Source organism: Oncorhynchus tshawytscha, linkage group LG07 (genome assembly GCF_018296145.1).
Source record: "Oncorhynchus tshawytscha isolate Ot180627B linkage group LG07, Otsh_v2.0, whole genome shotgun sequence".
Taxonomy (NCBI): Eukaryota; Metazoa; Chordata; class Actinopteri; order Salmoniformes; family Salmonidae; genus Oncorhynchus; species Oncorhynchus tshawytscha.
This window is the reverse complement of record NC_056435.1, coordinates 43,370,503-43,386,434: the sequence shown is the minus strand read 5'-3', so window position 1 is coordinate 43,386,434 and position 15,932 is coordinate 43,370,503. Positions and strand designations below refer to the sequence as shown.

At 43.8% G+C, this 15,932-nt stretch overlaps 1 protein-coding gene across 2 annotated transcripts in view; it reads left to right on the top strand.

Moving 5' to 3' along the window:
- LOC112254558 (dual serine/threonine and tyrosine protein kinase) overlaps positions 1-15,932 on the top strand; it is a 51,928-nt gene that overhangs the window by 2,783 nt on the left and 33,213 nt on the right. For both annotated transcript variants that reach the window (XM_024427251.2, XM_024427252.2), the window contains 3 exons: positions 4,650-5,059; positions 15,158-15,646; positions 15,846-15,932. The exon at positions 15,846-15,932 is cut by the window's right edge and continues 109 nt beyond it. In XM_024427251.2, the coding sequence (XP_024283019.1) occupies positions 4,650-5,059; positions 15,158-15,646; positions 15,846-15,932 (986 nt within the window). The remainder of the gene's footprint in view (positions 1-4,649; positions 5,060-15,157; positions 15,647-15,845) is intronic.

The following is a 15,932-nucleotide window of genomic DNA, read 5'->3' as shown; positions in this document are numbered from 1 at the left end:
GATAAAATGAGCTGCCACCTCCTTAAGCAAGGCGTCTTAAGTGAACTTGAATAAAATACCTAATTAGATGTAGAAAACAGTACAGTAGGTATTTAAATATAGATATTTTTTCTACTGTGGTTCAATCATCCATTTGATTATAAGGCCTACTGCGTGCAAAATGTTTTAGGCCAAACACCATGCAGAGTAATACCAGATAAACAGCTGCAGAGGAAACCGTGTCGGGTTGGAGAAAGAGGGAGTGAATATAAGGGGTGGGGAGGGAAAGAGAGAAACAGAGTAGAGCAGTCCATTGCTGGCATTGTCTTTGTCTGTTGTATAACTGCTTTAGAACGTGACTCCGCATCATGGAGGATTATGACCATTTCCTGTGATTCAGTTAGGTTGAAGATGACAAAGGTTAAAACAACGTGATTCTAATATCCCATAACTCTTCGCAACAATGGGGAAGAATTCTAAACAATGGGACTAGCAATTTGAGTGAAAACTACTAAAGGGAATGTTAGCAGTACAGAAAGTTCGCCATCAAAGTGGAAAATAAACACAATTATAGTGCATTCCAGCTTACTCAGCAAATGCATAGTATAACTGTTTTATTGTCATTCTAATCATTTAAAAAAAATTCAAATGATCTACACCCACTTTATTACTTGATTTCCTGACCGCTGGTCATGTTTTCTATGCTAATCCTGTAGAATCAGCAACGGCGCTGGTTTAATTAGAAAAAATGTATATATTTATTGAACGCTCCCGCATGGACTTATTACGTTGTCTTAACCTGTATGTGCATTTGGAAAGTATTCAGACCCCTTTACTTTTTCTACATTTTTTTATGTTACAGCCTTATTCTAAAATGTATTAAATTGTTTTCCCCCCCTCATCATTCTACACACAATACCCCATAATGACAAAGCAAAAACAGATTTTTAGAAATGTTTTTCAATTGATACAAAATTAAAAACTGAAATCACATTTACATAGTTATTCAGACTAGAGGTCGACCGATTAATCGGAATGGCCGATTTTAATTTAATTAACAATCGGTATTTTTGGGCGGCGATTTTATAAAAACATTTTTTTTTATACCTTTTATTTAACCAGGCAAGTCAGCTAAGAACACATTCTTATTTTCAATGACGGCCTAGGAATGGTGGGTTAACTGCCTTGTTCAGGGGCAGAACGACAGATTTTCACCTTGTCGGCTCGGGGATCCATCCTTGCAACATTACTGTTAACTAGTCCAACGCTCTAACCACCTGCCTCTCATTGCACTCCACGAGGAGCCTGCCTGTTACGCGAATGCAGTAGAAGCCAAGGTAAGTTGCTAGCTAGCATTAAACTTATAAAAAACAATCAATCATAATCACTAGTTATCACACATGGTTGATGATATTACTAGTTTATCTAGCGTGTCCTGCTTGGCATATAATCGATGCAACGCTGGGGGATGATTTAACAAAAGCGCATTTGCGAAAAAAGCACAATCGTTGGACCTAACCATAAACACACATGCCTTTCTTAAAATCAATACACAGAAGTATATATTTTAAACTTGCATATTTAGCTAAAAGAAATCCAGGTTAGCAGGCAATATTAACCAGGTGAAATTGTGTCACTTCTCTTGTGTTCATTGCACGCAGTGTCAGGGTATATGCAACAGTTTGGGCAGCCTGGCTCATTGCGTTCTAATTTGCCAGAATTTTACGTAATTATGACATAACATTGCACAACCTTCAATGTAACAAGTATATTTAGACTTAGGGATGCCACCCTTTAGATAAAATACCGAACGGTTCCGTGTTTCACTGAAATAATAAATGTTTTGTTTCTGGATGCGACCATATTAATGACCAAAGGCTCGTATTTCTGTGTGTTATCATGTTATAATTAAGTCTATGATTTGATAGAGCAGTTTGACTGAGCGTTGGTAGGCAGCAGCAGGCTCGTAAGAATTAATTCAAAAAGCACTTTCGTGCGTTTTTCCAGCAGCACTTCGCAAGCACAGCGCTATTTATGACTTCAAGCCTATCAGCCTAATGGCTGGTGTAACCGATGTGAAATGGCTAGCTAGTTAGCGTGGTGCACGCTAATAGCGTTTCAAACGTCACTTGCTCTGAGACTTGGAGTAGTTATTCCCCTTGCTCTGCAAAGGCCATGGCTTTTGTGGAGCGATGGGTAACGCTGCTTCGAGTGTGGCTGTTGTCGATGTGTTCCTGGTTTGAGCCCAGGTAGTGGCGAGGAGAGGGAAGGAAGCTATACTGTTACACTGACAATACTAAAGTGGCTATAAGAACATCCAATAGACAAAGGTATATGAAATACAAATGGTATAGAGAGAAATAGTCCTATAAATACTATATTAACTACAACCTAAAACCTCTTACCTTGGAATATGGAAGTCTCATGTTAAAAGGAACCACCAACTTTCATATGTTCTCATGTTCTGGAGCAAGGAACTCAAACGTTAGCTTTTTTACATGGCACATATTGCACTTTTACTTCTCCAACACTTTGTTTTTGCATTATTTAAACCAAATTGAACATGTTTCATTATTTATTTGAGGCTAAATGGATTTTCATTGTATTATATTAAGTTAAAATAAGTGTTCATTCAGTATTGTAATTGTCATTATTCTAAATAAAAAATAAAAAATTGGCCGATTTTAATCGGTATCAGCTTTTTTTTTTTGGTCCTCCAATAATCGGTATAGGCATTAAAATCACAATCGGTGGACCTCTAATTCAGACCCTTTGCTATGAGACTTGAAATTGAGCTCAGGTGAATCCTGTTTCCATTGATCATCCTTGAGATGTTTCTACAACTTGATTGGAGTCCACCTGTGGTAAAATTCAATTGATTGAACATGATTTGGAAAGGCACACACCTGTCTATATAAGGTCCCGCACTTGACAGCGCATGTCAGAGCAAAAACCTACCAATGTGATCGAAGGAATTGTCTGTAGAGCACCAAGACAGGATTGTGTCGAGGCACAGATCTGGGGAAAAGTACCAAAACATTTCTGCAGCATTGAAGATCCCCAAGAACAGTGGCCTCCATCATTCTTAAATGGAAGAAGGTTGGAACCACCAATACTCTTCCTAGAGCTGGCTGCCTGGCCAAACTGAGCAATCGGGGGAGAAGGGCCTAAGTCAGTGAGGTGACCAAGAACCCGATGGTAACTCTGACACAGTTCCTCTGTGGAGATGGGAGAACCTTCCAGAAGGACAACCATCTCTGAAATACTCCACCAATCAGGCCTTTATGGTAGAGTGGCCAGACGGAAGCCACTCCTCAGTAAAAAGCACATGACAGCCCGCTTGGAGTTTGCGAAAAGATACCTAAAGACTCTCAGACCATGAGAAACAACATTCTCTGGTCTGATGAAACCAAGATTGAACTCTTTGGCCTGAATTGCAAGCATCATGTCTGGAGGAAACCTGGCACCATTCATACTGTGAAGTGTGGTGGTGGCAGCATCATGCTGTGGGGATGTTTTTCAGCGGCAGGGACTGGGAGACTAGTCAGGATCGAGGGAAAGATGAACGGAGCAAAGTACAGAGAGATCCTTGATGAAAACCTGCTCCAGAGCACTCATGTCCTCAGACTGGGGTGAGGGATCATCTTCCAACAGGACAATGACCCTAAGTTCACAGCTAAGACAACGCAGGAGGGGCTTCAGGACAAGTCTGTGAATGTCCTTGAGTGGCCCAGTCATAGCTTGTACTTCAACCCAATATAACCTCTCTGGAGAGACCTGAAAATAGCTGTGCTGGAATGCTCCTCATCCAACATGACAGAGCTTGAGAGGATCTGCAGAATGGGAGAAACTCCCCAAATACAGGTGTGCCAAGCTTGTAGCATCATACCCAAGAAAACTCCAGGCTGTAATAGCTGCTTAAAGTGCTTCAACAAAGTACTGAGTAAAGGGTCTGAATACTTATGTAAATGAAAACATTTCTTAACCTGTTTTTGCTTTGTCATTTTGGGCTATTGTGTGTAGATTGAGGGGGAAAACTATTTCATCATTTTTCGAATAAGGCTGTAACGTAACAAAGTGGAAAATGTCAAGGGGTCTGAATACTTTCCGAACGCACTGTATTTTCCACCTAATGATGAACCAGGATGTATGGGTTGCCACAGAGATGGGTCAGGAGATAACAGACAAGGGCTTAAGGAGGGGCTTTGAAGTAAACACAATAGATTCTCCCTCTGACCTTTCCTATGCCAGAAGTGCAGAGACAAAGAGATGCAAGACACCAGTTCACAACAGGTTCCGTTATTTCTCTATTGCAAGCCAATCCGTTGGAATTTGCACACATTCAAAGTGGGATATTAGATGTTGTATTATCAACGTATGCAGATTTTTACTAGGCCTAATACCTGAAGAAAAAGGCTTCTTCCTTACCCCTCAGAAGGGAGAGGGACAACAACTCAAGCCCTCCCCCCACCATTACTATTCCCTGTTCCCTGTTCCCTGTTTGGAATTGTTAGGTTAGATTACTCGTTGGTTATAACTGCATTGTCGGAACTAGAAGCACAAGCATTTCGCTACACTCGCATTAACATCTGCTAACCATGTGTATGTGACAAATAAAATTAGATTTGATTCCCTTCTATACACCCATATGTTGTTGTCCCTTCTCTTAGGCCAGCTGAGCTGCATCTCCTTCCCCCGGCATGAGGAGGAGTTCCTGCAAAGCAACGTGGGCAGCGTCCTCTACATCGTGGTACTTGGTCAGGACTGTGCCGCGCGCTACCAGCTGCTCAACTGCCTGCTGGGGGAGCGGCTCTTGCCCCTGGGGCCTGAGGCGGGCGAGACCTGCGATGGTGTCCAGGGCACCTCCTGCAAGAGGAGAAAGCTGTGCTTCACCCACGGGCGCCAGACGCGACTCAGCCTGGCGCTGCCCGGCCAGTATGAGCTGGTGCACCAGCTGGCGGCCCACTGTGGGCGCTGGGATACGGTTCCCCGGGAGGACCTGGAGATCCAGGAGGAGTGTGAAGACCCCGCCCACAGGCTGGCTGAGCTGGAGATCACCCTGCACCACCCTCTGCTACAGGTACACCAACATTTGCATATGCGAGGAGGATTCTGGTGGTGGGAGTCTTTTTTAATGTATTTGCAATATAAGCCTACAGGAGAAATGGTCAAAGGTCCTTTTTACTTATTTGTATGCTCATTGACGTTACAGTATTGATTTGATAAATGCCTGATTCGTTGGCTCTCATGAGAGTGAGTCTTTTGAGTTTTTGGCTTTGGTTGATGATACTGTCATCTCACTGATGATATGTTAGTTCTCCCTCTTATGGGAACTAGAATGGCAGGCTTGTTTTTCATCATCCTCTCCAGGCTGGTAACATTAATAGCACACAAAGGTTTACTGCACAGAGTAGATCAGTCCCCATGTTAGTCTGAGCTTTCTCTCTGGTACCAGAGGTTACTTACAGAAGACTAGTGGACTCCTCTACCAGGTGGACAGACACAGCCCATCTTGCTCGGCTGACTAACATGCCTTGGTGTGTGGATTGCACTGTGCTTGCTTGTTGTCACGTGCGGGTCGAGAAAAGTGGTGCTTAATCCTTCAAACAAAGGCCTCGCTTAGCTGGTCACCATGGAAGCCAGGCTCCAGACAGCGCTGAGACGTATGCGCTAGCTAGGCCCTGCCTGCACTGCCTTATAGGCCGCTCGGCCCCCCGCCCACCCTCACCTTATGTAATGGCCCTGGTCTGGTGCGATTCACATGACCGGGGCACATAAGGAAAACACTTCCAAAGTTAAACCCTTCACTGCGATGATGAAGTTGCCATGGTTACGACTGGATCCTTCCAGCAGGGCACTGCTTATTAGCCCATGTCATAATTTGCTGTCTGTTTTTTTTTCTTTCTGTGTTTTGCCAAATTCATTATGATCGTAAGCTTCTTATTTGAAGAACAAAAAGCTGATATCAGGTTGCCCTGCCCTTAGGTTTTGTCTCTTTTGTGTTAAATTGGCGAGGCAGGATTCTGAGTATAAATGGAGTAGTGACGGAGCCAGTGTAAGTCAATATGTGATGACCTATGTGATTACTCACACATGAAATCAATCTTATGAAGTGGAATGCTCCCTTACCCATCTTATTTTTCCTGTTCTGTTTTCAGATAGGCTAAACCGGGTGCTATTGTTTACTCAATGATTAACAACACTTTACCTGAGAAGCTGTACAATTCTGGCTTGTATGTAATGTTTCTGACGCTTGTCAACCTGATTCATCTTGTCATGATAATGCAAACGCATGTGCCAGGTTGGGTAGGCTAGGCTGTGGTGTATTTAAAAATGTAGTCAGAGCAGTAGTTCAAAGAGCTGCAGCTAGCTGTTGCTGTTTCCTCAGGGGGGCTAGAGGCTGGCAGGCTGGGAAGCAGCTCTCAGCCTACTGTGACATTCACACAGCCATGGCAGAATCAGAGCGCCCTGTTTTGGGAGGCCAGGAGATAAAAGGGCTAACTCGTTAATTACCCTCCTCTGGGCTCCCCACCCCACTCTCCCCAGGTTAGCCACACAGTGACACACATGACTGGGATAGTGCTAACCTATGTATGGATGCATTTCTCAGATAACCTCCCAGACATAAGTCTGCCACAAGTTCATATAGCCTAGATGTGTTTCTATATCTAAAGAATGATTTTGACTGAGAATAAAAAATTATTGCTCACATATGCAGATTGTGGGTTGCAACCGTCCATTATTGTCTGATATAGGGGTTAATCCATTTGAATTCAATCACTTTTTGACAGCCTCCCTTATTATTATTATTATTAATACTTTTGAGGGGTGCTTATATTTGTCCTGTTGCTGGAATGTTTTTTTGTTGCATATCCCAACTACACCTGAAACACCCGCAGGGAGTGGGGTCACAGCCAGGGTCGCCATTGTGGAGCAATTGGGGTTAAGTGCCTTGCGCAAGGGTACTGCAAAAGATTTTTTTTCTCCTTGTCAGTTCCGGTATTTGAACCAGCAACCTTTTTGATTCAAACACAACTTTCCATACATGTTTGCAAGAAGTGGTCAGAAAGTGACTTTTTGGACTTTGGATAAAGGTGCTCAAAGTTGACCCATTTTGCATACCCACCATACCAGGAGACATCCATGTCTTCATCACTGGAAAAGATAAACGGTTGAGTTTGATATAATTTAAAATCTTACAAACAGGTTTGTCAAACTATTTTATAATTGTTTTGAATTTTATTGTCATCTAAACACGTGTAAACTCCGGTTTTACACATGTTGTAGCTACTTTACATTCTGAGTTTTTTTTGTTGTACCTGCCATTGGTTGAGGCACAACATGCTCTCGAATACAGGGTGGGGGTAATTTCAATCATAGAAATAGGTCCATTCTATGAATTCTATCCCATTAGACCACTGCAATTTAGCTGGTACACTTGAAATGCACATTGTATTGACATGGCTGCCAGTCCACCCACGTCAAATGTCAACTTAAATGGTCATGTCTATTCTATGATCTATATTTTCTATGATTTCAATAGGTTTCTTATGGAGATTTGACAGTATAATTTAAAACAACAGATATTCCCATTCAAGTCAACATTCTCTGATGTGTGGACCTCCAACCATCTTTGTGATACAAGAGTTGAAATTTCAATGTTATTCCCATTTGAATACGTTTATCAGCCAAAACATGACATCCACCCTGTATTCCAGAGCATTTTGCGTCTGAACCGATGGCGTGCACAACACAACCTCCGATGACGGAAAATATGGGTATGAGAATATAAAAACATCTGAGTTCACGTGTTTGTAGATGGTTGACGTTAAAGGTTAGAAAATGTTATGTTTTATTAACACATTTTTCAACTAATTATAAAATAGTTTGACAGGGCTGTTTTGTAAGCTTTTAAATGATATCCATCTTAACTGTTTATCTTTTCCAGTGTTGACGATATGGATGTCTCGTATGCAAAATAGGTCAACTTTTTGCACCTTTATCTCTTTAATGTTTTGGCATTCAGGTCCAAAAAGTCACTTTCTGACCACTTCTACACTGGGGAAGTGTAAATCAAAAGGGGTGTTGTCAAAAAGTGATTGAATTCAAATGGATTTACCCATAAGGGTGATAAAATACTCTTCAAAATATCCTGTAGATATTCAGCAGTTGGACTACATTTGGAAATTGACTGCATTATGGCAATTGAAACATTCTATTTATTTTGATTGGTTGTGAAGAAATGTTTGCAGGCTATCTTTGTTCTGAAGAGACTGCTCAGTTGGCCAACGCTGTTGTTTCTTGGAGACGGGACTGACTGTCTCTTTTGTGTGGCTGTGTTAGTCATTTCTCTCTCTCTCTCTTGCTCTTTTACAGTCTGCCCCCCACCCTCCATTTCTCTTCCTCTTTCCTTCGCACGCCCTCTCGTTCTATTTCTGTGGTTGTCACTGTGTAATTCATCAAACGTGGAGTGAAAATGTTTTCTTGCTTGGTTTTCTGTTGCCCTCCCATACCCTTTCCCATGACCAGACAGGTCTGTGTTTGTGTTTATGGGGGATGGCACTGGCAGCACATACTGCGTCTGAGTTTTGTCCCAGTTAGAAAAACAATAATGTGACTGGTAGTAGTGTATGTGGGGGCCAATGAGGATTGGAGAAATATTGTGTACTACCCTGCATGTTTACTCCACCTAGGAATCTTTTTACTTAAAAAAAACAGTACAAAAACAAGTGTACAGACATTTCTCATGCAAGAGAATTATACTTTTGTTGATATATGTAACTGCCCAAATAAAGGAAACACTTGAGTAAATGAGGGTTCTGGTTGCTCTTGTATGGTGTGGGATTCATTTTCCTACCATGGTTTAGGTCCATTCAACCTTACCCTTAGAGGGTAAGGTAAACACCAATAAATACACAGCCATTCAGAGTGGTCACTTTCAACCTATGGTGAATAATTTCTATCCTGATGGGAGTGGTCTCTTCCAGGATGACAATGCCCCCATCCACAGGGCACGAGTGGTCACTGAATGGTTAGATGAGCACCCTCCAAGCTCGTCATCAAGCTCGAGACCCTGGGTCTCGACCCCGCCCTGTGCAACTGGGTACTGGACTTCCTGACGGGCCGCCCCCAGGTGGTGAGGGTAGGCAACAACATCTCCTCCCCGCTGATCCTCAACACTGGGGCCCCACAAGGGTGCGTTCTGAGCCCCCTCCTGTACTCCCTGTTCACCCACGACTGCGTGGCCATGCACGCCTCCAACTCAATCATCAAGTTTGCGGACGACACAACAGTGGTAGGCTTGATTACCAACAACGACGAGACGGCCTACAGGGAGGAGGTGAGGGCCCTCGGAGTGTGGTGTCAGGAAAATAACCTCACACTCAACGTCAACAAAACTAAGGAGATGATTGTGGACTTCAGGAAACAGCAGAGGGAACACCCCCATCCACATCGATGGAACAGTAGTGGAGAGGGTAGCAAGTTTTAAGTTCCTCGGCATCCATCACAGACAAACTGAATTGGTCCACTCACACAGACAGCATCGTGAGGAAGGCGCAGCAGCGCCTCTTCAGAGGAGGCTGAAGAAATATTGTCACCAAAAGCACTCACAAACTTCTACAGATGCACAATCGAGAGCATCCTGGCGGGCTGTATCACCGCCTGGTATGGCAACTGCACCGCCCTCAACCGTAAGGCTCTCCAGAGGGTAGTGAGGTCTGCACAACGCATCACCGGGGGCAAACTACCTGCCCTCCAGGACACCTACACCACCCGATGCTACAGGAAGGCCATAAAGATCATCAAGGACATCAACCACCCGAGCCACTGCCTGTTCACCCCGCTGTCATCCAGAAGGCGAGGTCAGTACAGGTGCATCAAAGCTGGGACCGAGAGACTGAAAAACAGCTTCTATCTCAAGGCCATCAGACTGTTAAACAGCCACCACTAACATTGAGTGGCTACTGCCAACACACTGTCAATGACACTGACTCTACTCCAGCCACTTTAATCATGGGAATTGATGGGAAATTATGTAAATATATCACTAGCCACTTTAAACAATGCTACCTTATATAATGTTACTTACCCTACATTGTTCATCTCATATGCATAATACTGTACTCTATATCATCGACTGCATCCTTATGTAATACATGTATCACTAGCCACTTTAACTATGCCACTTGGTTTACATACTTATCTCATATGTATATACTGTACTCGATATCATCTACTGTATCTTGCCTATGCTGCTCTGTACCATCACTCATTCATATATCCTTATGTACATATTCTTTATCCCCTTACACTGTGTATAAGACAGTTTTTTTTTGGAATTGTTAGTTAGATTACTTGCTCGTTATTACTGCATTGTCGGAACTAGAAGCACAAGCATTTCGCTACACTCGCATTAACATCTGCTAACCATGTGTATGTGACAAATAAAATTTGATTTGATTTGATTTGATTTGAAGCATGAAAATTATGTAAACCATATGCCATGACCGTCTCAGTCACCAGATCTCAACCACATTGAACACCTATAAGAATTCTGGAGTGGCTCCTGAGACAGTTTTTCACCACCATCAATAAAACACCAAATTATGGAATTTCTCGTGGAAGAATGGTATCACATCCCTACAATAGAGGTCCAGACACTTGTAGAATGTATGCCAAGATGCATTGAATCTGTTCTGGCGGCTTGTGGTGGCCCAACGCCCTATTAACACATGTTGTATTATTATTATTATTATTATTTAGGCATTTTTCATGATTATACAGACAGAACAGGTAGAGGGCAAAACGCACACGGATCCCCTATCAAATCCAACCCCCCCCCATGCTTTAACAGAACCCAACTCCAAAACCAGACTTAAAGCAGGCATGATATACAGTGAGTAATATAATCAAATAGTTAAAAAAAGAACAAAGATATTATAAAACAAAGAGTAAAAATAGTGATACAAATTCTAATTTGGGTTGGTTTATGGACTTGTGAAATTAGCTGGGTCCAAGTCTTCTACAAAAGATGGGAAAGGTTGTCAGATATTATAAAATGTAATTGCAGATCCCCTAATGGAGTAGCATATTTTCTCTAGCTTGAGATGTTGGATAAAGGAAGTTATGCAATGGTTAAAAGTAAGACGGAACCGATCTTTCCACTTAAATAGAAGACGTCTAGCTAGAAGAGTAGTACATGCCAGCATGTTGCCATAGAACTGTTTAGAGGGGCCTCCAGTGGTGCCACTCAATAGAACTGTTTAGAGGGGCCTCCAGTGGTGCCACTCAATAGAACTGTTTAGAGGGGCCTCCAGTGGTGCCACTCCCAAAATGCAATAAAGGCAGAAGGTTTCACAGGTCTCGCAAAAATTGATATCCATAAATCTGTCGATTTCGGACATGTCCAAAACATGTGTAATAAAGTATTAGGAGTTTGCTTATATTAGTCACGAGTGAGATCTATTTCTGGTCTAATCTTGGATTATTTAGCCTTTGAACAATGCAGCCGATTTAACTATTTTAAATTGAATTACAGCATGTCTTAGACATATAGATGAACAATTTATTCTCGCAAGCATATTCTGCCAAATTTAATCTGAAGGTTATTCACCTAAATACTCTTCCCATTGGTTCTTAAGAGAGTTCAGGGAATCCAGATTGTGCTAGTTTAATATATAGATCAAGCTTATGCCCCCTTTTGATATAAGGGTTCACTTTAAAAATCTATAATCTAGGTGGGTGTGATGGGAAGTGATTAGTGTGAAGATACCTGCAATTGCATAGTTCTGTATCTAAAGAAAGGGGATCTAAGAATATTGAACTTTTGTACTAACTGTTCAAAAGATGCAAAATCAAATGTATTTTTCACACACACCTGGTTAGCAGGTGTTAATGCAAGTGTAGCGAAATGCTTGTGCTTCTAGTTCCGACCATGCAGTAATATCTAACAAGTAACAATTTCACAACTACCTTATACACACAAGTGTAAAGGAATTAATACGAATATGTACATAAAAATATATAAATGAGTGTGTGCCGAATGGCATAGTCAAGATGCAGTAGATGGTATAGTGTACCGTATATACATATGAGATGAGTAATGTAGAGTATGAAAACATTATATGAAGTGGCATTGTTTAAAGTGGCTAGTGATACATTACAAAGATGGCAAGATGCAGTAGATGGTATAGCGTACAGTATATAGATATGAGATGATTTAATGTAGGGTAAGTAAACATTCTATAATATAAAGTGGCTAGTGATACATTGATTACATACATTTTACCATTATTAAAGTGGCCAATGATTTGAATCTGTATGTAGGCAGCAGTCTTTCTGTGTTAGTGGAGGCTGTTTAACAGTCCGATGGCCTTGAGATAGAAGCTGTTTTTCAGTTTCTCAGTCCCCGCTTTGATGCACCTGTACTGACCTCGCCTTCTGGATGATAGCGGGGTGAACAGGCAGTGGCTCGGGTGGTTGTGTCCTTGAGGATCTTTTTGGCCTTCCTGTGACATGGTGTAGGTGTCCCGGAGGGTAGGTAGTTTGCACCGGTGATGCGTTGTGCAGACCTCACTACCCTCCGGAGAGCCTTACGGTTATGGGCGGAGCAGCTGCCGTACCATACAGCCCGACGGGATGCTCTCGGTTGTGCATCTGTAAAAGTTGGAGTGCTTTTGGTGACAAGCCAAATTTCTTCAGCTTCCTGAGATTGAAGAGGCTCTGCTGCGCCTTCTTCACGACACTGTTTGTGTGGGTGGACCATTTCAGTTTGTCCGTGATGTATACGCTGAGGAACTTAACTCTCCACCCTCTCCACTACTGTCCCGTCAATGTAGATAGGGGGCTGCTCCCTCTGCTGTTTCATGAAGTCCACAATCATCTGCTTTGTTTTGTTGACATTGAGTGCAAGGTTATTTTTCTGATACCACACCTCCTCCCTGTAGGTCGTCTCGTTGTTGGTAATCAAGCCTACCACTGTAGTGTCGTCTGCAAACTTGATGATTAGAGTTGGAGGCGTGCATGGCCACGCAGTCGTGGGTGAACAGGGAGTACAGGAGAGGGCTGAGAACGCACCCTTGTGGGGACCCAGTGTTGAAGATCAGCGGGGTGGAGATGTTTACCTACCCTCACCACCTGGGGGCGGCCCGTCAGGAAGTCCAGGACCCAGTTGCACAGGGCGGGGTCGAGACCCAGGGTCTCGAGCTTAATGTCGAGTTTGGAGGGTACTATGGTGTTAAATGCTGAGCTGTAGTCGATGAACAGCATTCTTACATAGGTATTCCTCTTGTCCAGGTGGGTTAGGGCAGTGTGATGGCGATTGCGTCGTCTGTGGACCTATTGGGGCGGTAAGCAAATTGGAGTAGGTCTAGGGTGTCAGGTAGGGTGGAGGTGATATGATCCTTGACTAGTCTCTCAAAGTACTTCATGATGACGGGAGTGAGTGCTACAGGGCAGTAGTCATTTAGCTCAGTTACCTTAGCTTTCTTGGGAACAGGAACAATGGTGGCCCTCTTGAAGCATGTGGGGACAGCAGACTGGGATAAGGCTTGATTGAATATGACTGTAAACACACCAAACAGCTGGTCTGCGTATGCTCTGAGGATGCAGCCGGGGATGCCATCTGGGCCTGTAGCCTTGCGAGGGTTAACCCATTTTAAATGTTTAACTCATGTTGGCTACAGTGAAGGAGAGCCCGCAGGTTTTGGTAGCGGGCCGTGTCAGTGGCACTGTATTGTCCTCAAAGCGAGCAAAAAAGTTGTTTTGCACGAATACTGCCATCAATCCACAGTTTCTGGTTGGGGAATGTTTTAATAGACGCTGTGGGTACAACATCACCAACATCACCGATGCACTTGTTCATAAACTCACACACCGAATCAGCATATTCGTTAATGTTGTTCGCCGCAATGCGGAACATATCCCAGTCCACGTGATCGAAGCAATCTTGAAGTGTGGAATCCGATTGGTTCGACCAGCGTTGAACAGACCTGGGCGCGGGTGCTTCCTGTTTTAGTGTCTGTCTATAGGCTGGTAGCAACAAAATGGAGTCGTGGTCAGCTTTTCCGAAAGGAGGGCGGGGGAGGGCCTTATATGCGTCGCGGAAGTTAGAATAACAGTGGTCTAGGGTTTTTCCAGCCCTGGTAGCACAATCGATATGCTGATAGAATTTGGGGAGCCTTGTTTTCAGATTAGCCTTGTTAAAATCCCCAGCTACAATAAATGCAGCCTCAGGATATGTGGTTTCCAATTTACATAGAGTCCAATGAAGTTCTTTCAGGGCCGTCGATGTGTCTGCTTGGGGTGTAATATACCCAACTGTGATTATGATGGAAGAGAATTCTCTTGGTAGATAATGCGGTCGGCATTTGATTGTGAGGAGTTCTAAGTCAGGAAAAACAGAAGGACTTGAGTTCCTGTATGTTGTTATGATCACACCACGTCTCGTTAATCATAAGGCATACACCCCCACCCTTCTTCTTACCTGAGAGATGCTTATTTCTGTCGGCGTGATGTGTGAAGAAGCTGGCTGTACTGACTCAGATAGCGTGTCTCGATTGAGACATGTTTCCGTGAAACAAAGAACGTTACAGTCTCGGATGTCTCTCTGGAATGCTACCCTTGCTCGGATTCCGTCTACCTTATTGTCAAGAGACTGGACATTGGCGAGTAGTATGCTCGGGAGCGGTGTGCGACTTGCCCGTCTACGGAGCCTGACCAGAAGACCGCTCCATCTGCCCCTTCTACGGCGTCGTTGTTTTGGGTCGCCGGCTGGGATCCGATCCATTGTTCTTAGGCCAAACGGAGGATCCGCTTCGGGAAAGTCGTATTCTTATCGTAATGTTGGTGAGTTGACGTTGCTCTTATATGCAATAGTTCCTCCTGACTGTATGTAATAAAACCTAAGATTACCTGGGGTAACAATGTAAGAAATAACACATAAAAAAACAAAATACTGCATAGTTTCCTAGGAACGTGAAGCGAGGCGGCTATCTCTGTCGACAGTGAGTTCAGTGAGGAGATCCCTTTTCCAGACGATATGAAACACCCAGTCTAGTGTTTCCTTTATTTTGGCAGTTACCTGTAGGTGTTTTATGTTTCCACAACATTTATATAAGTGTTGATGAATGCTGCTATGACCATTTCAATGATTAAAGTATATTCCCTGCTCTGTTAGGAGGCGAAAATCATGGTGGTGCCATGCCCCAGTGTCCAGCCCATTGAGGAGGCCCTAGAGGACTGTACGCGTAACACGGTTCCCATCATGCTCTACGCCCTCAACCAGGACACCCTCACTGCCGAACAGGTGGCCGAGCTAAGGAAAGTCAAAGAGATGCTCCTCTTCCCCATCTGCTTCGTCCGTATCCCTGCGACTCCGCCCGAGGCCTCCCCCGAGCCCAGCCGGCACCTGGAGAGGAGCCCCCTCTACAAGCAGCTGCTGTCCCTGGGCTTCCTCAGCACTCCGGTGGGGAACTGTTCCTGCGGAGCCCCCTCCCAGACGCCTAGCCCGGCCGTCAAGCCCCAGAGTGTCCTGGGGGAGACCTTTGAGAGGCTGCACCGCCTCCTGGTGACCTTTGCCCGCCAGGTGCTCCACAACCAGCAGGTGGAGGTTGCGAACTTGCTCAATGGGGTGCACTGCCGTTGCCTTGACCTCTTCATCAACCAGGTCAGTAGGGGGACAGCTGTGTCTGGGGGAAATAATCAGCCAATCAATTAGCTAATCAAATAAAATCTGTATTTCGTCACAAAATGTATAACTGAAACTTGTTTAATTTGAAGGCATAATTACAGTAGGGAGAAATTACTCTGACTATGTAGTGGTAGTGGTGGCAAATACGTACTCTTCCTCCTCTCCCCGGCTGCAGGCATTTGACATGCAGAGGGACTTGCAGATCACGCCGCGGCGGCTGGAGTACACACGGGAGAAGGAGGGCGAGCTGTTCATCTCCCTG